At 36.1% G+C, this 26,140-nt stretch overlaps 1 protein-coding gene and 1 pseudogene across 2 annotated transcripts in view; both read left to right on the top strand.

Moving 5' to 3' along the window:
- The first annotated feature begins 2,099 nt into the window (after window positions 1–2,099).
- LOC128855579 (calcyphosin-like protein) overlaps window positions 2,100–26,140 on the top strand; it is a 41,135-nt gene continuing 17,094 nt past the window's right edge. Inside the window, exon 1 of one of the 2 annotated variants that reach the window (XM_054090590.1) lies at window positions 2,100–2,401. In XM_054090590.1, the coding sequence (XP_053946565.1) occupies window positions 2,393–2,401 (9 nt within the window). In that variant the 5' untranslated portion in view covers window positions 2,100–2,392. The remainder of the gene's footprint in view (window positions 2,402–26,140) is intronic. The other variant, XM_054090592.1, reaches the window with a different exon arrangement.
- LOC128861007 (uncharacterized) lies at window positions 13,016–13,723 on the top strand (annotated as a pseudogene).

Genomic DNA, 26,140 nt, shown 5'->3' on the forward strand with positions numbered 1-26,140 from the left:
ATCAAATGTTCCTCATTCATATTAACCATAACGGTATTAATTGCGCCTTGCGAGAAGAAATGGTGTTAAGCGGATGTTTATTAGTTTCACGCTCAGCTACGCTCCATACGAAGAAATACAGAAGATTAAGGTCTGGGAAATAAGCGTCAATAAGTTCGGTGTGATGTTACAGCCACTCAATCTTGTGTCGCCATCGCTTAGTGTGAAGGAGTAGTGTGGAGCGAGTGTTGCTGAAAGATGTATGGGCTGTCACCGCGTACAATATCAACTCAAGGCTTTGTTACTCTATAACCACGTTATAGGCAGCAATATTAACTCGAAATCCTTGAGTAAAGAAGTGTGGAGGTATAGCAATTTCTTTGTTGCACCTAAAACCATAACAGTACCTTGCAATTTCGTGTGCATTACTACTAGGAGTGGAACATAGTCATTTGTCATGCTGGTAATTTCTGCAGTTGGTCTTGTGGTCTTACTAAAAAAAAGTGTGATCAGAAAAAAAAAACCGTAAAATTTGAGGCGCTGCAGGGTGTTTGATTTTGTTTAAAAGGCAGATTGATCGGATAACTCGCTGTTCTCTTTGAAATAAAATGTTTTCTCCGTCATAAACTAACTCCATGGACAACTCGAGCGATAAGATCCTCAGAAACACAAGGCATCTACGCAAGAGCCATCATTGGGTTCTCCCTTCCCTTCCCTTCCCTTCCCTTCCCTTCCCTTCCCTTCCCTTCCCTTCCCTTCCCTTCCCTTCCCTTCCCTTCCCTTCCCTTCCCTTCCCTTCCCTTCCCTTCCCTTCCCTTCCCTTAACTTCCCTTCCCTTCCCTTCCCTTCCCTTCCCTTCCCTTCCCTTCCCTTCCCTTCCCTTCCCTTCCCTTCCCTTCCCTTCCCTTCCCTTCCCTTCCCTTCCCTTAACTTCCCTTCCCTTCCCTTCCCTTCCCTACCCCTCCCTTCCCTTCCCTTCCCTTCCCTTTCCTTCGCTTCTCATTCATTGTTTCATTTATTTTGTCTTATGTCTCTTTCTTTTCGATTATTTTAATTTCCTTTTTCAAATATCGACTTTTTTCGTACCACCCTAGCAGAAGCCCTGAGTTGCAGTTAAAGCTTTCAAATATATCATAACAACCAACAAACTGTAACGGAAGCAACAACGGAAACCTTAATGAAACTATTAATTGCGAATGGAAATAAATAAATCAGATTCAAGAGTCTATCATAAAATTTCACAGTTCATTTACTTGAATCGGCAACAGCAGACTACGGGCGACACGCCTTTTCATAAACTATAAAAAACAATAACAACTAAATAAGTAAATAAATTCCAACGATTACTTTTTTTAAGCAATAAATTTATACACCTTTTTTTTTGTTTGCATAAGAAATTAATTTGTAAGCCATAAAAAAGGGCAAGCACGCCAATGAAAATCAAATTACAAAAAAATAGACACCGATTGAAATACGAAGCGAAAAGCGGCAACCATAAAAAAAGGTATCCAAACAAATGGGTGGCACTGCGGCGAGGCAGATAAACAGGAAAAACTGTAACGGCGAAAGATAAACACTTAGCACACGAGTATGAATGTATGTATGTAGATGCAAATGAGTGTGTGTGTGTGTGCGTTAACTTTGCAGTAATTCTGTGTCATAGCCGACTTGCTGGGCACAGTTCTGCCGGTAAAAATTACATGCCACATACTAAATTATTTTTATATTATATAATACAGCTCAGCGTTAGTGTGTATGTATGTATATGTGAATGTATCTGTGTGTGTATGTATGTATGAATGTATATCTGTATGCACGTATGTATGTTGTATACTGAATTATGTATCTATGGCATGTTTGTGTGCATCTAATTGTTGCTGTACTGGCTTTGGAAAGGTAATTGCTTGTCTGGCTGCTTGCCTGGCCGGCTAGATGACTGAATGAGTGGCTGGCATGTTGTGCGACATTCATCAGCAACATTAAACTACACTTTTTTCTACGTGCATGAATGCATGTATGTATAGGTATAACAGTTTGCGTAACGGTACTATGTACATGTATTTGCTACTGCTGATTACTGATTCGGGCCGCTTCGAACGCTTGCCAACTAGGCACTCGAACAGACATTTGCTCAGTTCCTTTTGCTCGATTGTCGCGTGTAGCTTTGACATGTGGACATATGAAAAGTGTAGCGGAAAAAATAATAATTGTTTGCGGAGAAATAAAAAATAGAAATAAAAAAAAAAGAAAGCAAAAAAAAACGTTAAAAAAGTAAATTAATCAAGAAATACAAATTACGGTAGTAAGTGCGCAATTAAATTGTAGAAAAACCGGCTAATTTGTTGTCTGCACTAATTGCCACCATCCAAACATATTGCAAGTCATAGAAAAAGTAAGAAAAAATAAGAAAAAAATGGAAAAAGTGAGTAGTAAATTTGTATTATATTTTTTTCTGTGATTTATTTCATTGTTTCAGTATAACATAAAATTTCTCTTTTATCTGCCACCAAAGAAGTAATTTTTTCACCGCTAATTGCCGGAAAACGTGGGAATATTCACAGCTTTTATATTTATTTATTAGGCAAAAAATATTTTGCGCATCAATTGTGCTAAAAAAATGGCTGACCTTGCACACTAATTTTTTTGCCGCACACCCAACAAGCCTAAGCAAACAGCCGCACGTGCAAAAAAAAAAAACAAAAACAAGAAAAAATTGGTAATAAAAACAACGTCAAAAACACACTAGCTCAGTGATGACAGCATCAATAAAAATCCGCCAGGGCGTGTTGCCGTAGTAGCGCGTGAATACTAGCGAACCCTTACCAAATACTGGCTTGTGCCTTTGAAAGTAACCCAAAAAACGAGAGCGAAAAAACTACAAACAAGCCCAAAAAAAAGCAACAAAAAAAAAACGTTGTGCAACTTGAAGAGGCAAAAAAGCACAACCGATATTTCTACCGAGCATATCTAACTACGAATATTTGTTTTTGTTTTTTTTTCATCAATATAACTACGCGTATCACCATGTGAGTGTGTGCGTGACTACGCGCACGCATGTTAACTGTGGCATTGTCTAATATTTGCTACACTAATTCTTACTGTATCTCTGTGTTTGTCATAATCTCTCTCCCCGCCCCTCACACACGCACACGCACGCTTTGGCGTTGTCAACACAAATCATACCTTAATTTCTTATGTTACTCATACGTAATGTTGTATCAGCATCGGCGTATATTCTTTCTCAGCATGTATGTATGTATGTATGTATGTGCGTGTGTGATTTTTGTTTCCTTTCCACTGACTTTGTTGACTTCGCAATTGTTGTCCTTTGCATTCATGCGCATATCCCTGCATATCCCGTTTTATTGTTTGCTTGTTTGCCATATGCCACCTCTCCAGCCCACTGCTGCTCTTACTCGCTGCTGATTTGTGCCTAACTTGCAATTTATGGTAAATCGATGTTGTCGCCAAAAACGTGACCTATTTGCTTTATTTGATGGCGCATATTTCAGTGTCCCATGCATGTGTATGTGTGTGTTTGTATGTAGCCATGTCTGCATTATGCCATATAGAGTTTATCCCGTGAGGTGATCTCCGTACTCTGCTATCGTCAGCAGAATCATTATTGTCAGTGCCTCGCTGTCGATGACGTGTGAAATTGTTGGCTGTTGCCTGTTTCGCTTCGCTGGACAGTTTGCATTCATTCAACTTCATCATAATTCACTTTGTTGCATAGCAGTTTATTTATTGTACTTAATTTCGTGTGTGTGTTTCTTTCTTTTCTTTTCTTTGTTTAGCTTTGTGCCCTTCAATTCCTTTTATCTCTTACTTTGTTTACCACCATTCCCCAGTTCGTTAGCTTTGTCGCATCGAATTGGTGTCTGATTGTTTACCAATGGTTTATCATTTATTGCTTGCCAAACATAAACTCACCAGCCTTTGCTATCTGTGCATATTTTTCAGAGTGGCGCCTTTCCCTATTGTCGACGACTTATACACGAATCAATTTTGTTGTTTTTTTTTTTTTGTTTTTTTTTTCTGCCATACCACGTTAGTGAATCAGAATACTCTACCCCGACCTTGGGCGAATGTCTATTACTTCTATTTATTTATTTATTTGAGTCAAGTGAACATAAATTCTTGACTGACTATGAAAAAATATTGCTGAAAGCCTGCTTTTGGAGGTCTCAAAGAGGTGTTTAATCTCGTTCTTTTTATTTGGAGGAAAAAAAATTAGTTGAGATTTGCCAAATTATTGCTGTATTTGCAAATATGTTTGAAAGGTACAGATTCCGAGTTCTATTTTGCTTGATTTTTCTGGAAACAAGAAACTGTTTTCTAAATTATTAAATTCAATTTTATTTTAGTACTTTCCGTACTTATTTCTAAGTTATTGTTTTAGTCAGTAAGAACCTTTGTAGTTTATTGATTTTTTTAAAATAAATAATGAAGTAAACCAGGCACAGTCTACCTGCAGTCAAATTAAGACTAGAGCCTTAACAGAAATTAAGTATATGAGTAAATCCGTTCACTAGTCTTATGCGGTATGCTGAATTCCAGCTGCAATGCAACTAGTTTGTGTATAATTCCAGCCTCAGGAGACTTTAAGGGGTACCGGTGGTCTACAATCGAAACATTTTTTTTTATATAAACAAAAATGAGAAGAAAAAAATTTGTATTTAAAAAATAAAATTTTTATTATAAAAAAAAATGTTTATTATAAACACAAGCAAATTTTTTTTATTAAACAAAGAAAATTAAAAAGCATTAAAACAATTTTTTTTTACTTAATTTTAATAATTTAAAGAACAGCGCTGAAGTTGACCGTCCCGAAATATTGGACCTGGACTATGTTATCCATTTTGGCTCTTCTAAAAGGTGGTAAAGTTTTAAGGGCAGGCGTTGATTTTGAATTAAATACAATTTTTTTAAGAAATTATTGTCATTTCTCTTTATAGTGATAATACTGACTAAGCTCAATTTCGTATGGAACAAAACATCGGCCAACTTGCAGCGGCCTCGGCGGCACACCTCCATTCGATGGTTCAAATTTTCGATGACGCTGAGGCATAATTGAGGCTCTATGCTGTTAATGTGCCGAATTATCTCATCCTTTAGCTCTTAAATTGTTGCTGGCTTATCGACGTGCACCTTTTCTTTCAAATAACCCCACATAAAAAAGTCCAACGGTGTCAAATCACATGGCCGCCGAGGCCCAATTGACATCGCCGCGACGTGAGATTATTCGGCCATCAAATTTTTCGCACGAAAGAGCCATTGTTTCGTTAGCTGTGTGACAAGAGGCACCGTCCTGTTGAAACCACATATCGTTCACAGCCATATCTTCCAATTCGGGCCATAAAAAGTTCGTTATCATCTCACGATAGTGAACACTATTCACAGTAACTGCCTGACCGGCCTCATTTTGGAAAAAATACGGTCCAATGATGCCGCCGGCACATAAACCGCACCAAACAATCACACAAGAACAAAGAATTCTGTGATCAAAATTTGTAAGCCTTGACCCACCAAAAACAATAAGTTGAGACGTGCTGGACTATAATTTTGTTCTACAAGGGAGATTTGGTTGGAAGAGAGATGGTAGGTGAACTAGAACATAAAGCTGAACAGGTCCGATGTTCCATTCAGGACAGAAGGAATTGGTGATCTTGATGATGATGAAAATGTGGCGCAAAAATAAAGGCACCATTGGAAGAGTTATAATTTTATTTTATTTTCTTCAATTTTTCCCAATGGCGTCATACGTCAATCATCATTTCTGAGCAAGACAGCTGCAGTACACAAACAGACTTGTAACGGAGATAGTAATGGTCAAAGCCAGATTTCCAGTACTCAAAATCATTGCGATAATTTTGTAAGAAATTTATCCAAAAATCAAATTAGGTGACTATTTTTTCGTCACAAAAAATGTCAACTCTAGACACGCCTTAGGAAATATCCGGTCTTATTGCTGTTCCAATCAAAAGAAAAATTAAAATTTGTTTTGTGTTTAAAATTATAAAATTTGTGGATTGTAAAAAAAATGTTTACGCTAAAATTTTTCAAACGGCATTACTGTCTGTATGAATTAATCCTGCAGGGATATATACACTGAAGAGCAAAACTGTAACAAAATGTAATACTTTCTATTTCAACACATTTTTTTTTAGACATGTTTTAACAAATCAAATATTTTTTTTGCATAACTTTATTGGCATGTATGTACTCTCTCTCTCAAACCGGTTTGGTGTCAATACAACAACAACAACACTAGTAGCAAGCAATAATGCAAATAAAGACAAATGTTACAGTTTTGCACTCAACCCATTTTTTATTTTTTACAATAAATAAAATAAATATTAATAAGTTGTCCAATATCCTTTGGATTTTTCAGCTCGTGGATACGATTGGGCATACTTCGTGTATACCTCAAGACAAAGTCAGTCGGAATAGCATCCCATACATCGCGTGTTCGCTCCCACAGCTCATTAACTCCACTGGGCGGACTTGAATATTCGGCAAGCTTCGATTTTACATGACTCCATAAATTTTCGATTGGGTTCATGTCCGGTGGTTGTGGAGGCCACTTCAAGTTACGAAATTTTTGGCGTTGCAACCAATTTCGTACAACATGTGCGGTGTGCTTAGGGTCATTGTCTTGCTGAAAAATTACTTTTTCAGCAGCAAGACCCATACTTTCTACTACACCCGGCAGATTTTGTTGCAATATGGCCAGGTATTCCTCTTTCCGAATTATACCGTCTATTCGTACTAAAGGACCCACACCATTTTTGGAAATGCAGCCCCACACCATAATGGAGCCACCACCATGTTTTACTGTCTGCTTGATGTGATGTGGCTGGACTGCATTTGGGTCTTTAACCCAATACCAGGCCCGACCATCTGACTGAAATCGATTGATTTTGGTTTCATCAGACCAAATAACCTGCAATCGTTTTAAAATTTTATGAAAAAAGGTCTTTTATAATCCATTTATAAAGACGTACCTGATCCCAATCTTCAACTGTCCAGCTTTGGTGAGCCGCAACAAAATCGCGCCTCAACCGCACATGTCTTTTTGTCAGCATTGGCTTGGTTTTCTTCTCCGCTGCCTTTAGCCCCAGTTTTGACAGGCTGCGCCTGGCTGTCCACTGACTGGCATCAATATCCAGCATCTTTAGTGCTTCTTTGGGAGTGACCGCCTTGCTGCTTGTTACCAAATTTGCCAGATGGCTTATCTTCCTTGGCCGGCTTATCTTCCTTGGCCGGCCTCCTTTGTTACTGGGAACAGCGTCTGGTACATTTTTCCGCAGCCTTTGCACAGCCATGTGGCTCACTTCGAATTTTTTAGCTATTTTTCTTATAGACTCGCCCTTCTTCAATCAATCAATCAATCAATTATTTGGCGTTGTACTTCCCGATTTAACATTTTGTCTTATTCACGGTCACGTTTATAATAATTAAAAATCCACCAAATATATAATTACGAGAGAAATAACGGAAAATTTGAAAATTAAGAGTGAGTGCAAAACTGTAACATTTGTCTTTATTTGCATTATTGCTTGCTACTAGTGTTGTTGTTGTTGCATTGACACCAAACCGGTTTGAGAGAGAGAGTACATACATGCCAATAAAGTTATGCAAAAAAAATATTTGATTTGTTAAAACATGTCTAAAAAAAAATGTGTTGAAATAGAAAGTATTACATTTTGTTACAGTTTTGCTCTTCAGTGTATCTGTAAATACATATATGTATGCAAGTGTATGTATGTCTATACCTGTACGTAGCTGTATTTAATTAAAAATATATATAAAAGTTTAATTACATTAAAACAGTCGGCTTTTAATTCCAGGAGAGGCGAGTGCTGAGAAGGCCACCCCCTCTCATCACTCGCCACTTTTCGAATTGAATGCATTCGAAGGTCCTTGACCTGTATTCACTGCGTGTCTTTTATGAAATTGATTAGGTAGTTCCTCGCCATCAGCACGTGGGCTATGTAATGTCACATCGATTAAGTTGCTTCGGTGCTTATATGCATACATAGTTGTGTATACTAACGTGCATATATACATCACTTACTCATTCTATGGGCTGCTACTATTAAATATTTCATGCATTAAATGGAATACCTGCAAGAAATATTTAAAGTAAAATGAGAAACTGATTAGTAGTTAGTTATTTTCTAAAAAAATGAATAACTAATTAAATGAATTAATATTAACTAAAATTAAATGTTTTCATAAAAGTCTATTTTTATATCCTTATGCCCGAGGGTACCAAAATTTTGTTTATTTAAATTACAAAATGAAAAATATTGTAAGTCCCAAAAAAAACAAATATTTTTAATTCCAAAAACACAAAATATATTTTAATTAGAAAAATTATGTTTAATAAAAGAAATATTAATTATAAATGGCATAAATAATTTCAAATTCCTAACAATACTTTAATTCCAAAAAAAAAAATTTTTTAGATTAAAAAAATTTTAATTCCAAAGCAAAAAATTAAAGAAAATTTAAAGTACAAAAATAGGACGAAAGTCCAAAACAAAAAGTATTTTAAAAATATTAATAAATATAAATAATAAATAATATTTATTTAAAATTCCTAAAAATATTTTAGTCCAAAAAAAAACTCCTAAAAATTAAAAAGAAATTAATTCCAAAACAAAAAATATTCTAAATTAAAAAAAAATTAAAATTGCAAAACAAATGTTTTTTAAATTCCAAATAAAACGCATATTTTGAATCGGAAAACAAATATTTAAAAATTAAAAGAAAAATTAAATAGAAATGATCTAAATAACTTAAAACTCCCAAAAATATTTTAAATCCAAAAAAAAGCAGTAGTTTAATTAGAAGTGACCTAAATTATTTTAGATTTCTCAAAATTTATTTTAAATTCCAAACTAAAAATTTAAATAAAAAAATTTAATTCCAAAACAAAAAATATTTTAAATAAAAAAAAATAATAAAATAAAAAAGCGCAAAAATTAACATATTTTAAATTCCAAAACAAAAGATTAAAGTACAGCGCACGCTCGATAACGTGAACTAATTCAAACCAAGGCAGTGCACGTTAAGGGGGTAGTATGATTAATTCGGTGTAAAACAAGCATATTTTTGGAAATTTTTTTTGTCGACACAGTTGATTTATTCAAAATTTTAAAATTACTTCATTATAAAGTCATATTTAAAGAATATGGTGTGAAATTTTCATTGATTTTTATGAAGAAATGAGTTGGTGGCAGCGAATCTTCGCGGACGTCTCATAAAAAAGTTTTATTGCGGTGTCCCTCAGAACTCATTACTGGATCAACTAAAATCAAAAAACCAAATTGATTTCATCAGCTAATAAAGTTTCGCAGGTAACAACGTCGAATTTTTTTTTTTTTTTTTTTTTTTTAATTTTTTAAAGCGCTTTGAAGTCAAAACACCGATTTTTCATAAAAAAAACTTGAAAACTTTGTTGTTTTAAAATATGACAAAATTTAAAAAAAAAAAAACTCTACGTCATTACCTCGTGAATAAAGTAAAGAAACAAAAAAACCAAATTTGAAAAGAATCGGTGCAGTAGATATGAATCTACAGTGGACACCGACCGTAAAAAAGGCAAGTGTGAGAAAAACGCGTTTAAAGATTTTCGGCAGCGTGAAATCCGGTTGGAGAGGTAGATACTTAATCCTTTGTGTCTTTGTCAATTTAACTCTAATGCACTTCAAACTTTCACACAATAATCTTAAGATGTTATAGAATAATTAAAAAAAAAAAAAAAAAAAAAATGAAAAAAAAAAAAAATACCATACTACCCCCTTAACAAAAGTGTTCACGTTTTGGAATGCCCAAAAACACTAAGTCAATATATTTTTTCACATTTAAATTCACATTTTATTTTTGTTTTCGTTACATATTAATTAAAAATTAAGTCATACGCTGGTTTTATTTAAAAAAATTAGTCATCCTTTTTTTTATCTTCTGTTTTTCTTAAACTTCAAGCACAGTTTCTCCCTTAACCGTCTTAGCACACTCTTATCATTTTGATCGACATCTTCATGACCAGCCCATATTAACGCCTTGTTGAAAATTTCAACTGCTTCAGTCGGCTTAATTTTCTCCAGTTGCTCTGATACGATGTTATCATCGGTTTCGTCCTGTTATTGATGGTCGACATCTGCATTGCCCTCCTCGATATCTTCGTTCCATTCATAAATGGCTGGTAACGTGAATTCAATCTGAAATTTCTAATAAAAAAAAGTTTTTTCAATAACCTACACAAATATCTTTGAGCATATCTGCGATCACGAACGAACCTCAGGATTTAAACTACTAATGAGATCGACGCTGTTGCTCCTCAAGGTGCGAAGTTCAGCTTCCCATTTTTTTTTAAAACCGCCAACGGAACATTATCTTCGGGATCATCATTGTTTACCGCAAAATTAAATACTGTTCCAGCACTTAGCTAATGTTGCTTCACCAACACGAAACCAAGCCGCATCCAAAAGATTTATAGCTGTTTTTAAGTTAATTTTTTTCAACAACTCGAGCAAATCAGATTTTGTCGCTGCTAGAAGGCTGTTTCTGTAATGCAACTTAGTGATTTTTATTGCCTTCTGATCCATCGGTTGAATGAGGAGAGTAACGTTTGGTGCCATAAACATTGCCGAAATTTGCCCATTCTCCGTTGTCAGTTCAGCTTCATTTGGGTGAGAAGGAGCGTTGTCGATTAGGAGGAGAGCTTCAATTGGTAAGGCTTTCTCCTTTTAAAACGATGTAAACTTAAAAAACAACCAGTTCACCTTCAAAATTAAAAGGAATATTCACCTGTGGAACAAATGAATCGTTTGCTTCGACCATTGCTTGAAAATAGCCGACGTCATCGATGCGGATTTCGTTCTCTTATAGTTTTATAGGTGGGACACTGAAAGTTTTTAAAGCAGCGTGGATTCTTTGCCTTTCCAATTACCAAAAGCTTAAGTTCGTGGCATCCAGTGGCGTTTGAACAGCATAAAAACGTGATTCGCTGCTTCTCGGACTTTACTCCTGGGGCTCTCTCTTCTCCAAACTTGACGCTTACGTTTTCTCTGGCCAAATTCTCCGGAATAACCCCCACTCATCAGCATTATATAACTAATCGTTGCACAACTCCAATTTGGTAATTTTAGCTTTAAGTTTTTCTTTAAACGGATACACTAGCTACGGTGGCGAAGACAGTTTTTCACGTGATATTTTAAGAAGACGAATACCGTACCTCCTTTCGAATCCTTGGAGCCATCCATCACTAGCGAAGAAGTTTGTTTCATTTTCCTTAAATTTTGCATGCAATGTTTTTGCCTTTTCTTTCGACATTAGAGCTCTTACTGGCCAGTTTTTATCTCGTATTCAGATAAACCAACGATAAAGAGCTCTCTTCATTTTGGGCACCTCTGAAGAACGCAGTGTTTTTCTATTTCCAGGTCCACAACACGTGTTGTTTACGCACTTTAAAATCACTTCCTTTTTCGTTTTAATGTTACAAATTGTTGATTTAGCAACATTATATTTCTTTGCTAAAATCGTGACAGATGAGCCTTTTTTTTAAAAAGCCGAGAATTTTAGCCTTTTGTTTTAATGTCAAGCACACGGGTTTTTCAGAACTCATTTTCACCAGAAAACATAAGACGAATCACTCTTTGCAAAACCAAAACCGCGACTGAAATATTTTACTCCTTACATGCAATTGCGAATAAAATTCTTATTTTATAATAAGGGGATTCCCCAATTCAGAATTACTTGAGATCAATGTAAACTACATTCAAATTGTAACGTTTATTGTTCATGTTATAGAGTTTTTTGGGTTTGTTCACGTTTTAGAGTAGTCAATGCACAAAAATGTCTGTTCACGTTTTGGGGTGTTCACGCTTTAGAGCGTTCACGTTATGGAGCGTGCACTGTATCTACCATTATTTTGGACAAATATTTTGAATTACAAAAAAAATATTTAAAATTAAAAAAAAAAGATTAATTAGAAATGATCTAAATAACTTAAAATTCCTAAAAATATTTTAATTAAAACAAAAAAAATTTTAAATAAAAAAAAATTAAAAAAATATAAATTGGAAAACAAACATATTTTAAATTCCAAATAAAACTAATATTTTGAATTACCAAAAAGTTAAAAAAAAATAAAAAATTAAATAGAAAGGACCTAAATAATTTTAGATTCCTAAAAATAAAAATTAATTCCAAAATAAATATTAAAATAAAAACAATTTAAATTAGGAAACCAAAAATATTTTGAATTAAAAAAAAATAACTTTAATTGCAAAAGAAACATATTTTAAATACAAAAAAAATAATTAGAAATGCTCTAAATAACTTAAATTTCCTAAAAATATTTTAATAAAAAAAAATAATATAGTTTAAATAAAAAAATATTTTATATTACCTCGTTTCGTAGACCATATATAGCGCAACAGTTTTTGTGAATGCATTAAGTCGTTGTGAAGAGCTCAAAGTGTGAAGTGCTAATTTCAGATAAATAAATAGTAATAAGTGAAGTGACCATTCCAAATCAAAAAGTTTACAATGAATCCACCATCCTCTACACCGCAAGATGAAGCAACTATGTACATCAACAACTATCGAAAACCCAATGGGTCGTATACCCAAGCATGATGTTACTGTTTTTGGTGTGTCTACTGATTTAACTGATCTTAATTTACCAACCCATCTGGATATCTTGAGATATTATTTTTACTTAAGCGAACGTGCTAAAACAGAACAAAAAAAGTTTTCCCATAAATCATTTACTATTCAAGTACAAGATAAGTTGATTGGAATTTAGGAAAAACTTGGTGTGGAAATAATGCTGAAAAAAAGTGTATTTAATAAATTGAATGAATTGCTTGAAAAGTATCAAGGGCAAATCAAGAGAAGAAACAACACCCAACAATCTACAGAGTATGTAAAATCTCTGGAAACAATTTTTTACATTGGAATATGTAAATGCAATTTTAAAGCAGCTCCATGTGCATGCGGCTGGGTCCTCAAAGAGTTCATGCACGATCAACATAGTCAGAGATGACTAACAATGGATGCATTTGTGATGGAAACTGAAAAGCAAGGAGCAACGGCTATGTCATCAATGCCAATATACCAAGATCCCAATGATGCAACATACGCACCGCCACCGGTTTAAGAAGATATGGATAGAAGCACAAGTTCACAATACACAGAGAGATACGATTGATTTAACTTTGCCTTTGTATGTGACAGATTTGGTGTGCCTGACAGAGTAGCATCAGCATTGGGAACCGCTCTTTTGCAAGATTTTAAAATTAAAGATAAGCATGGGAAACCTCTCATTATGGATAAATCGAAAGTTCGCAGAGAAAAAGAGAAATGCAGACAAGAAGTGCTTCGCAAACGGTTAGATGATACCAATTTGTTAGCGTTTTCATTCGATGGCAGAAAAGATGATACTTTAACGATAGATAAAATTGATGAAAAGTATCATACTAAGATGGTAAAAGAACCTCATCTTGTTATTTTGAGAGAACCCAATTCTGAATTGATTGGTTACGTAAGACTAGAACATGAAACCCCTGAATACAAAACAACCAAATTAAATGGGTTTTTCAACGATAAAAATATATCACTGGATGCATTAATTGGAATATGCACTGACGGTGAGCCAACAAACACTGGCCTACACGTTGGAATTATACGACGATTCGAATTGCAGTTAAAAAGACCATTGCAATAGTTCGTTTGCCTTCTACACTTCAACGAACTTCCGTCTCGGCACTTGTTTTAAGCTTTGGATAAATCAACCAGCACTGGACCAAGATCGGCAACCGGAAAACTGAGCCGTCAAATCGAAACTTGTGAAACTCTTCGGGTAAGTTATTGCTATCACTCATTTATTATAATTGTCAACCATTTTTAATTATTTTATTATTATATATTTTCAGGTGGTGGACGGCATTATTTTTCAAGTTCATTGGTTGGTCACGATTTCTAGAACCCCGTTTACGCAAAATTGTCAATCAAGTAATTCATATTATGCGCGTTCGGAAAATACTCGTATCTTGTTATCAGTGTTGTTTGATGATAGCAAAGAAAAGCACGACTGTGCCATCAAGAAAATTCTACGCTATCGAACCGATGTTGACGAGCCAATGGAACTTAGAGTTTATATTTAAAAAACCAGATATAAAATTTAATTGCACAAGTTATACGGAAATGATCAATTTGAATGATATAAATATCGTATTTGAACCACCATTCACGCGAAGCATTCCGTACGATACATTGAAAGAATATTTAAATCAAGATGATCCACCGTTTAATGATCCAAAAATTCCATCACACATACAAGGAACGGAACGACATGTTCAATTGCTAGCTAGCGTTTCCAAACGGGTTATACCGGAAAATGTAGAGGCTGTTATGGCGACGACATTAGAGAGCCGTGCGAAATTGCTCAGACTTGAAAGTAAAAAAGACTTCAAACAATACTTTTTTTTAGTTTCTTTTCTATAACTCACTTCAATTAATTTTTTCATTTACATATGTTCTGACTAAATAAATTTCTTAAGAGAAAAAATAGATATTTTTATAAATAAATAATAAATATTATTATAAATAAATAAAAATAATGAAAAAAACATAGCCATTTAGCTGATTTTTTCATGTAAAGGCCAAAAATGGTGATATTTTGAAATTGGGGGACATCAGAATTCGTTTTAGAGGTATGGTTCCTTCGGCAAAGTTTCTTATTTTGATCCCGAGAATACGATTTTCACAAAGCAATGAGCGATTTTTAAATCGACCCGCCCTCTTAAATAAAAAAAAAAATAAATATTTTAATAAAACAATAAATAAAAATTTTAGTAAAAAAAAACCTAAACTCCAAAACAAGAATGTTGGTTAGAAATGACCTAATTCAGGCTCGTTTTTTAATAGCCAGTCCGCATATCCGCATGCAAACTCAAAGTGTCATTCCGGTCAAAGAAATTTTTTTTCTAGCCCCACAGGATTTGTTTATATGTACGTACATATGTGCATCCGCGTGTGTGATGGTGATGACGAAGGCCATCCCAGCACATATAATTTTGTCCCTGGACACATTTTGTACATTAAAGATAATTTGCATGCCAATTCCGACAGACTATTGAGTCGCAACTAGACCACTATTTGCTAAATGAGCGCGAGCATGCCACAGTTATTGTTAGTGTTTATTTGTCAATCGATAAATTCACAGAAAATGCGAATGTGCACACATTTATATGTATTTCTAAAACATTATACAATTATTTATGATTGCAACAGAACACAAAATGAGACATGTCATTGGAGAATAGTCTGCTTCCAGGCGCATGGACACATAATAACACTTATAGGCACATCACACTGACATATTTATATGTTAGTATACATGACTGTCTACAAAGTTGTCTGTGCATACAAATAGTGCTGATTCTATTGATTTGGTTGAAATGTGTGTGAGTGTGCGTTTGTGGGTCTTGTCCTAAATTCATGGTCGAATACGTGGCATGTCAACTTGTACGCTTGAGTGTGGCTGCATGTGGCAGTCAATCGATTTTTATTTAATTATTATCTACGTTTGTTAGTGCCGAGAGTGCACTAGATGCATACATACATACATACATACATACATACATACATACATACATACATACATACATACATACATACATACATACGTACATACATACACACATACACGTTCACTTTACTTATTCATTCCAGTTCGTCTGCGACTACTGTAGCTGGGTGGGCTTGTACAAAGCACGTCGGGCTTAAGTCTTAATGCATTGAGATCGATCACAAGCTTTTGGATATGAAATATTTATATATTTCCATGAAATATTTATATATTTCCAATAACAAACGCTCTTCAACTGGCAAATATTTGCTATATGTATGAGAACGGTCAACGTAGCCGAATAAGTGGATGCGTGAATATCATTCGGGAGTGCGTAGATTCGAATCTCCGTGCATGCAACAGGAAAAATGATAGAAAAGTTCCTTCTAATCGCTGCCTTAGAGTGTATTTATGCCATGAAAAACCTCCGCATAAAAAACCATCTGCCGTTCGAAGTCGTAGGTCCCTGTAGGTCCCTCCATTTGTGTAGCTCGGCCAAACACCTAGCAGAAGTGTTCGCGCCAATTATTTATTTAATTTCTTTTTTTTTTTGTACTAAGAAAAGGGTTCACCTAAATAAAGTTCGTCTATTACACTGCGTCAAACAGCTTTAGCATTAGAAAGTATTTGTTGGCAAGTTATGTGAATTTATTTCTTTCTCATTCCACTTTGGTTGGTTTAAGTGTGGCCCCGCATCGGAGTGCCACATAGACCGCAAGTTGGGTCCGTTGTGTTGCCCTAGAGCTCATTATTTTATATGATTTCCCCACCTCACCCAGATTTGTATTACAGATTTTGGTCCAAAATATTAATTCGTTTCGAGAATTTAATGAGAGATTCGATTTTCAGGTCCGAGAGTATTGAAAGATTGTCAATTGTTGGAGAGCCTAGAGAGCGAGTCGACTTCTGGCTAGACCGGGACAACTGCACAGCAAATACCTGCTCGATACTTCCTCATTTTCGTCCTCGCAGTATCTGTACAGGTCGTTTTGAGGAACCCCGTGCCGACGTGCGTGAGTGCCCAAAGGCAGTGGCCGGTGAAAAGAGATATTATATGCCTTAGTTCGTGTTTCCTTATAAGGGTTTTTGTCTGTTTCAGATTGTAGGATGACCAGATTTATCTGGTCGTAACGCAAGTAGTTTCCACTCGCCACCTCCGATCAGCAATGCTGTGAAATTCTCGTTCAATGATCATTTTACATGTTGAGAGCGGAATGTGGATTGTGGGTAAGTTAATTACTAACATTTGATTGCGCTTGGATAAGAATTGGACAGAATTCTGAACACTAATCTCGTTAAGAGATACGAGACAGGATCGAACGACTTCTGAGTGGGTATAAGAGGAGCTGAGTGCTCGAACGGCCGCTTGACTGTCAGTGAAAAAGCGGATAACGAAGATAGTTTTCGCAGCATACCAGATAGCGCATACTTCCGCTTGGAATACGCTACAGTAGTCGGGTAATCTAAATGATAGATTGATGTGAGGGGATTTGGAATCTTTTCCAAATCCCACTTTGCCGTCTTGTTTTGAACCATCTGTATATATAATCAGCGGGCCATCGATTTCGGTTAGATTTGTTTTCCATTCTTCCCTAGTTGGGAGTGAACAGGAGAATAGCAAGGGTGAAGATGAAAGACTTACATGATAGTCTATGTCGGAAGAGATAACAGTGTTCCTGTTCAGTATGGCCGAGTGGCCAAGATACTTATTCCATTTCGATATAGCATTCATGCGTGTCGCTGCTTTCGCTGCAATCGCTTTGCCAGCCAGATCGATAGGGAACAAGTGAAGCAACGTATTTAGAGCCTTAGTAGGTGTTGTACTTAAGCATCCTGTTATCAGGAGGCAGGCTGTTCTTTGAACTCGATCAATTGTGGCTACTCTGCACCGTTTTTCGAGTGCTGTCCACCGTACAACCACACCGTAGAAGAGTATCGGTTTGATGATCGAGGTATATATCCAATAAGTGATCCGAGGTGAAAACCCCCAGGTTTTGCCTATAGCTTTCTTACAAGTATAAAGAGCTATGAAAGCTTTTTTACATCTGTTTTCGATGTTCAATTTCCAACTCAACTTCCTATCTAGAATAACTCCTAGATATTTAGCTGAATCAGATAGGAGTAATGACTCCCCTTTTAAGGTTATTATTTGCAGTGGAGGAGATTGTTGTTTCCTATTGAAGAGAACAAGATCTGTCTTTGCTGGATTCGCATTTAGTCCGCATTCGGTGCACCATTTTGACAGAATATTGATTGAGCGTTACATGAGCTCAGTGAGGGTATTCAGGTGTTTGCCTGACACGCAGAGAGCAATATCATCTTCATAGGCTACAACCTTGCAGCCTGCTTTTTCGAGATTTCGAAGCAAACTGTTTACAGCGAGATTCCAGAGAAGGGATGAGGAGTGCCTTGAGGAGTGCCTTTGACGGCGTACATTCTCCATTCTCATGCGGCTTAACCCAAGCTCTGAAGTGATTATTCTATTTTGGAGCATTTGTTCGATGATCTTCCCGATGGAGTAATTAATATCCAATTTTGCAATTTCCGACAAAATAGCTTGGGGTTCAATATTATTAAAAGCACCTTTTATGTCCATAAATGCGACAAGAGAGTACTTCTTATTGTTAGGGGAAGTTTCCACTGCTTGCACCTGTGAGTGAAGTGCCGTTTCAGTCGATTTCCCTTTAGTGTAGGCGTGTTGTGCCTTAGAGATCAACTTAGTATCAAGTTGGGTTTTGATTTGCTCATCTAAGACTTTTAAGCAAAAATAGGTTAGGCTAATGGACCTGAAATCGTTTGGCTTGCAGTGTGAAGGTTTCCCCGTTTTCGGAATGAATACTACCTTCGATTTCCTCCAAACTGTCGGAAGATAAGAGAGATTTAAACACTTGTTAAAGATCCTTGTTAACCAATAATTTTTTTATGTAGTTACTTTGTCCTACATAAACCGTAAAAATACCAGTCTCAGTGCAAATTAAAATGAAAATCCAGAAATTTTCATACAAATTTCAAACTTTTTAATTCTTATTTAAAAGAAAAATTCGAGTATGTGGAGTTAAGGGCCGTTAAATTCTAGTTCTATAAAATGCAAGTCTTGAATGGCTTAAAAATCGCATTGATTTTTAACAATTTTTTTTCTTGGCGGTCTTGTGGAATTTCCCAATTTATTTTATATTTAAATTCTTTTTTCTTGCTCACTACACTCGGGAATAGAGCGCCACAACAAGACTCTTCCATCGTAAACTATTCTAGGCTGTTTTTGCTTGGCAGCTCGCGCAACATCGACCTTCTCTACGTATTCTTTGGCCGAACCCGACCTCTGCTCCCTTGCGAGTTTCAGTCCAGTGCCATTCTTGTGATGCTGTCTGGTGGTTTTCTAAGCACGCAACCTATCCATCGCCGCTTTCTGGGCTTGATTTGTCATAAGATGGGTTCCTCATTCGTTGATCTTCACAGCCCAATATTATACCAAAATTCAAATTCGGTTCTATGTTACCGAAACGACCCGGATTTATATTCGGTCAAGGACTGTCATTCCAGCAACATTGGGCATGTTTATGCTGCTACAACAACAACAACAAAAACCAAAATTCAGTCGGCTATAAAACTGCATGCCCATAATTTTCCCAGAATTTCTAATTAAGGAGTATAAAATTTTTATGAAATTTTGAGGATTTTTTTTTAATTTTTACAAAAAAATTAAAATTTGCTTTTATATGGTTTTTGAAAGAAATTTAATTTTAGGTATTTGCATAAAAAAGTTTATAATTTTAAATAGGAAAAAAAAATTGTCAGAAAAAGTTAAAATGGTAAGTCTCTGTACTGCAGGTATTTACGCATTGTATTTATGGCACTTGGTTTTTCGGGAAATATCAAAATGCTTCGCAAACAGATATTATAACAGAAGCTCGGCCTGAATTGATTCACGCACTATGATTACATTAATTATTAGTAATTCGTCTACACGGTCATGCCTCTCAGTTATTATTATTTCAATAATTATGCAATGTTCTCAGAATCCCCTGAAGTGAGAGGTTTTCATTTTCAATGACTGGACTTTGGTTGGACAAGCGTAGTGATTACATAAATGTGACTAATTACATACTTAACTGGACGAAATAGTATTGGTAGTGGTGGTGATGGTTCTAGCTGAAAATGAGGCAATACTATTGATTTTATTTTAATTAGTAATCGAAATTCAATAACCAAACTGCAGAAGCCTGTGGCACTAAGTGGCTGCTAATTACTTAAGTATAATATTAACTTACATATATCAGCCAGATATTTTCAGAGAAGGAGGTAAATGAAAAGAAGCAAAGAACTGAAAAAAAAAATGGAAGCAGAAGAAGAAAAGGGAAACAAAGGTAGTAAGCCAACTACTTCGATATTAGAAGTCAACCGGAATAATTCGCATAACAAATAGTGGAGTGCTTAGAAATCCAAATAAAGATTTCGATCACTTAAAACTTTTTTATTTATTTAGTAAACAAAAATTTTTTTTTGGTTTTTGTTTCTGGTGGGTGAGGTAGGGTTCAAAATGTCAACGCACTTACAGCGACCATCATCAACTACAACTAAAACCCTCCCTCCTCTTCTTCTGGAGAGACTCCCTTCCCGGAACTACATTGCATTGCTTCAGGAAGGCCCACAACGATGCCCATTTAATGGACCAATACTATTCACCCACGTCTGGGTCCACCAAATTTGTAGCCAGCTTCATGCTATAGGCTCGTCTTCTAATGTCTCAGTGCCGTTATACCAGTGGTAAGTGGGGCATGCTCTCAGGTTTCTCCCATATGGGCGTATGGATGTTATACGCGATCGAGGTTTTTTTTGCATCTGCATCGTCGTGAGCACATGACACGAGCGTCTGTGATTTGTCGTCAGTTCGTAGACAGTCCACCTCTTATCGAGGGCTGATTTGTTTTTCTCTCTGCCACTGAGAGCGTTACAGGTGCAGCATTGCCCTCTTTGCAAAACTTTTAACCGCGTTCCAACAGGTTATTGATTTAGCTGTCTGGGCTAAGCTGTTTACCCAAGCCAATTTAAGTGTTCGGCGTTCTTCGTTAAAACGATCACAGAAGAAGGACGCGTGCTCCGCGCTTTCTATTGCATTGTTGCACCTTGGACAGAACGAAGTGTCCTCAATGTGAAAACGATGGAGGTACTCCAAGAAACATCCGTGGCCGCTCAATATTTGGGTTAAATAGTGGTCGTCATCTTCATGTCTTCCGTTCACCCATTGGCTAATTTTGGGGATAAGTCTATAGGTCCAACGTCCGTAAAGAAATTGTTTGACTACCCTTTTATAACAGAAGGTTACAATATATATAAATGGGTGATTCTCCGCGTAGCGCAGAATTCGGTTGATATTATTATTGGTTTTATTTTTACAATTAAATAAAAATCAGAACGTAACCCTCAAGGTTACGGGTCAAGAATTAAATATGCATAAATGTTCATAATTTTTGTGTGTTTTTTAAACAATTTAATTGTAAACGCTGGCGTGTACTATATAGCTATTGACCAACCATTCTTTATCAAAGAAAGCTGTTGAATTTGTAGGAGAATTAAATAAGATTTACCCTTATATTGAATTTTTAATTGTTTAACAGTATTTGTTTAAACCAATTATAAAAAAATTACACTTTTTACAAAACTAAGAATGTCAATCGATTCTGCAAGAAAAGTTAGAAGGATTTTGTTATGGGAATATTTTTCTTTAAGTCATACTTTGTTTATAAATCATAATAGACAAATAGCGCTTCAAATGGCCTCAATTCAGGCTTCATTTTAAGCACATTAATTATATCTTAAGAAAACGCACGTTTAATTCGTTGCTTTTGGTAATCCTTCCTTCACAGACCGCAACGATTCGACATTTTGCAAAACCTCTCGGTCCACCATGTTAAACAAGACAACAAGTGCCCTTTTTAATGCATGTTCGATTTACTTCTTTTAACGGCTCAATATATCTTTCTTCGTCACTGCAATACACATTTTCATAATGAACTATTTTTAGTGATCTGCGGTTTGAGGCAGAAGAAGAATTCTGATCACTGTTTTCATTTACGGATTTAAGTCAATAGTTCCTAATTCGTAGTGAGAACACCTAAAACTGCATTGAAAGCAACTATGCTTCCGAAAGCTAAAAATAGGCAGACTTGTTTCTCCAACTAATTGATGAACCTTTTGTGCTCCAGTAAATCTTGCAGCTTTACAATTTTGAACGTGATTCGAAACAATATCAAACTACCAAACGATCGGCTGTTCTCTTACAAACTACATCAATTCCATCTGGAGCTCCTTTTTCATGACCAGATTCATGATAATTCCAGGAATTAAATTTCATTATCAGTATAATTTTACTGATTACTGCTATTTGTGTTCTGATATGCAGTTTAGTCAATCAATAAAAAAAATGGCTCACAAAAATGTTGTTGCACAGTGTAGTCAAATTAAATAATTACAAAATTTGTTTCAATGTTTGAAATCCATGCAACAAGTGTACACATTTCATAACACTAATGAATAATTCAGGCTGCTACAGCCATATGGCGACTGCTTTTCTGGTTCACGCAAAAAAAAAACACAAAAAACAAGTTTGACGATGATTCACTGCCCCACTTTATACACTTACATAGCTGAGCGTCTACGCTTCGCTGGGGGCTCAGAGGCTACCCGCTGGCTGAACAGAACAACGTCACGCTTTGTTGTTATTACAATATATTTTATTTAATTGCGTGGATACGTACATACATGCAATATATATCGAATGCATATTAGGACGGCTAAATTTTTTTTCGATATCGTTCCCAGCATATGCGGATTCTACATAAAATAATAAGAAAAAAGTAAAGCTCTTAAGTGAGTTAATAGCTCCCGAAATTATAAAAGAAGCTATCTTTAACCAATTGAAGTCTTATCTGCGATTCAAAGAAGTAGAGAGGGAGTTAAGGCTATGGCAATAGATAGTAGAAAAATTATACCTTGTGTGAAAAGTAAAAAGTAAGTGGTAAATAAATTGTTAGTTAAAAAACAAAAAAGTATGATTCGAAAAAAGTTGTAAATAAAATTTTAGTTTTATTTACATATAAACTATTATATTAGCTCAGACATATGGTAAACAAACTGTTTCGATACATTAGTGATTTTGTTTTGGTATCAAATATTTTTGGTTTTTTGAAAATGTCTGATTTTGTGCCGAATAATCGTCATTTGCGGGAAGTGTTGATTTTCCTCTTTCATTCGAAAGAAAACGGCGGCTTAAGCGCATCGAGAGCTACAAAACGTTTATGGAGATGCTGCTTTAAGTGGAACAACGTGCCGACATTGGTTCCGTTGCTTCCAAGATGGTGATTTTAATGTTGACGATCGTCCGCGCGATGGAAGGCCAAAAACCTTCGAAGACGCTGAATTGGAGACATTGCTCAATGAGGATCTGTGCCAAACGCAAGAAGTGCTTACTTTAGTATCAGGAGTTACCCGGCAATCCATTTCCAAGCGATTGCATGCTTTGGGAATGATTCAGAAACAGGAGACTTGGGTTCCTTACGAGTTAAAACCAAGGGATGTTGAACGTCGTTTTTTCGCTGTGTCGCCTGAGAACAACTGCTCCAGCGGCAAAAAAGGAAGGGTTTTCTTTATCGCATTGTGACGGGTGATGAAAAATGGATTCACTACAGCAATCCAAAGAAAAGAAAGTCACGGGACTGTCCGGTCATGCTTCTACGTCATCGCCTCGGCCAAATATTCACGCTGCGAAGGTTATTTATTTATGTTATTTATTATGAACTGTTAAAACCAAGTAAAATCATCACTGGGGATCGGTATCCGGTATCGATTTCAATTGACGCGATTGAGCCGAGCACTGTGCGAGAAGCGGCCGCAATACGCGGAGAGGCATGAAAAAGTGATTATACAGCATGACAAAGCTCGGCCTCACGTTGCCAAACCCGTTAAAACCTACCTAGAAACACTGAAATGGAAAATCCTACCCCACTCGCCATATTCTCCAGCGATTGCGCCGTCCGAAAATCACCTGTTCCGATGGATGGCACATGGTCTAGCTGGCCAGCAGTTCCATTCATATGAAGACATCAAAAAATGGCTTCATCCGTGGATGGCCTCAAAAGATGAACAGTTTTACCGCGACGGTATATGACAACTACCAGAGATGGGAAAAAGTAGTAGCCAACTTAAGTACTTTCAATGATTCACTTGTAACCATTTTTTCACAAAAAAGTTGTATTTTCATCAAAAAACAGCGAGAACTTAGCTGCGCACCTAAAATATGTGGTGGTTTAGCAAGAAAATATACTTAAAAACCAGATGGCAGCACCAGACCGCAGATTTGGCAATACTTATATTTTCCCCATATCACGACAATGACACTGGGCTGGAACCCGCATGGGAGCAGAGGTCACGGTCGACCAAAAAACACTTGGAGAAGGTCGCTGTTGCGCGAACTAGCAGATGCCGACATCTCATGGGACGGTGCGAAAATAACAGCCAGAACCGTGTACGATGGAAGAGTCTTGTCGAGGCCCTATTCCCTCTGAGAGGAGTGAACAAGAAAAAAAAATATTTTCCCCATAGATTAAAGAATTTGACTGCACCGATCTGTCATTGTAAAATTCTCTTCCACTCTCTTTTTTCTCTGACGCTATCGAACCAAGCTTTTCGTTCTACGGGAAGTAAATCTGAAATAATGAAGATAATCGTTAGGCATCGCCTAACCTGAACTAAATATAGGCCACAGTCACTTTTCCTATTACAGTATAAAAAATTATGCAAAATTGGGTTTGCAGCGCCATCTTGAGGGTACTTGAATAAAAACTAAGTTCTTCGTATGAAAAAATCCCCAAGAGCAAATTTGTGTTAAAACAAAATAAGACTCATAACACTTAAGTATACGAGTACCACATTGATCAAAAAATTCGTGGAATATATTCAGAAAATTCTAAACACAAGTTTATTCCTCAAAAGTGATATTATCGCCGTAGCCGAATGGCTTGGTGCGTAACTACCATTCGGAATTCAGAAGAACGTAGGTTCGAGTCTCCATGAAACACAGAAATCAAGAAAAAATTGTTTCTAATAGCGGTCACTCCTCGGCAGGTAAGGGCAAATCTGCGAGTGTATTTATGCCATGAAAAAGATCACCATATCTGGTGTTCGGAGTCGGCTTGAAACTGTAGGTGCCTCCATTTGTCAAACAACAACAAGACGCACGCCACAAATAGGAGGAGAAGCTCGGCCAAACAACCAAACAGGGTGTAAGCAACAATTATATACATATACATCATCAACAAAGCACTTATGCTATCTTTTGATCCAGCCCTTGAAACATTTTTGGAACTGTAATTTCGGTGATTTTGGCTCTTTGATTTTTTTATTACTTCCTTTCGGCTGATTCGTCTACGATCCGCGTAGGGATTTGTTGACTCGATCAAACCGAAAAAAATAGCAGAGAGCCATAGCAGGTGAATTCGATGACTACTGAATGGTATTCAGTTCATTCTTGGTCAAAAAATCTCAGACAATAATAGCCCTGTGCCACGCTGCGTTATCATAATGCTAAATCTACGAGTTATTTTCTCACAAATCCTTTCCTTTTTAGTTCTCACAAATCCTTTCCTTTTTGGCGTATTGCGGATTGCTTCACGAAAACGCTTCATAATGCCCAAATAATAATACCCAAGTAGCACCGACTGCACATTTAATAATTTTATTCTGCAACTTTTGTATAATTTGATGCAAATAGGGCAAATGGTACGCTTCCATGGGGAACCTCTGCTTTAATTTTTTTGAGGCATGAATAAGATCCCTCTTATTTGACTCTGAAGTAGCGGTCGGATAAATCGGATAAATCGGATAATGAGGTATTACTTGGGTAGTAGCGCATTTATTTTCTTCAATAGCCTATAGTGGCACACTTTGTCGAACGCTTGGAGACATCAAGGAATACCGCAGAGCAAATTTTTTTTTTCTTCAAAAGCGTTTTCAATTATTTGAACTATCCTATGTACTTGATTAATAGTCGAATGTTTAGTGGGGAATCCAAATTGGTGGGTCTGTATAATTTTTTCATTTTCTATTATTAAATTCATTCTTTTGTTTAACAATATTTTCACCATTTTTGATAGTATTGGAAGAAGTGAGATAGGCCTGTAGGATGTTAGGTCGTGAGAGGCTTTGCCTGGTTTATTAAATATAATGATTTCCGCTGTTTCCAATATATTCATAAATACCTTAGCTTAAATGTGGTATTGATGATATTCGTCAATACGGCAATTATTTTGTTCGGGAGCTGCTTCAGTACTTCAGCAGTAATAAGGACGTAAGCTGGAATTTTTTTTTCTTTACTTTTGTAATTTCTTCTATTATTTTGCTCTGTGTTACCGGAGGGATCTTAGTAATAGCATTACAACATTACAATCGACGTCATGTTCCATATCAGCAGCCATTAGCGATTCATATTGACCCACCCTAATGTATCTTCATACGTTC

Source organism: Anastrepha ludens, chromosome 2 (assembly GCF_028408465.1).
Source record: "Anastrepha ludens isolate Willacy chromosome 2, idAnaLude1.1, whole genome shotgun sequence".
Classification (NCBI taxonomy): domain Eukaryota; kingdom Metazoa; phylum Arthropoda; class Insecta; order Diptera; family Tephritidae; genus Anastrepha; species Anastrepha ludens.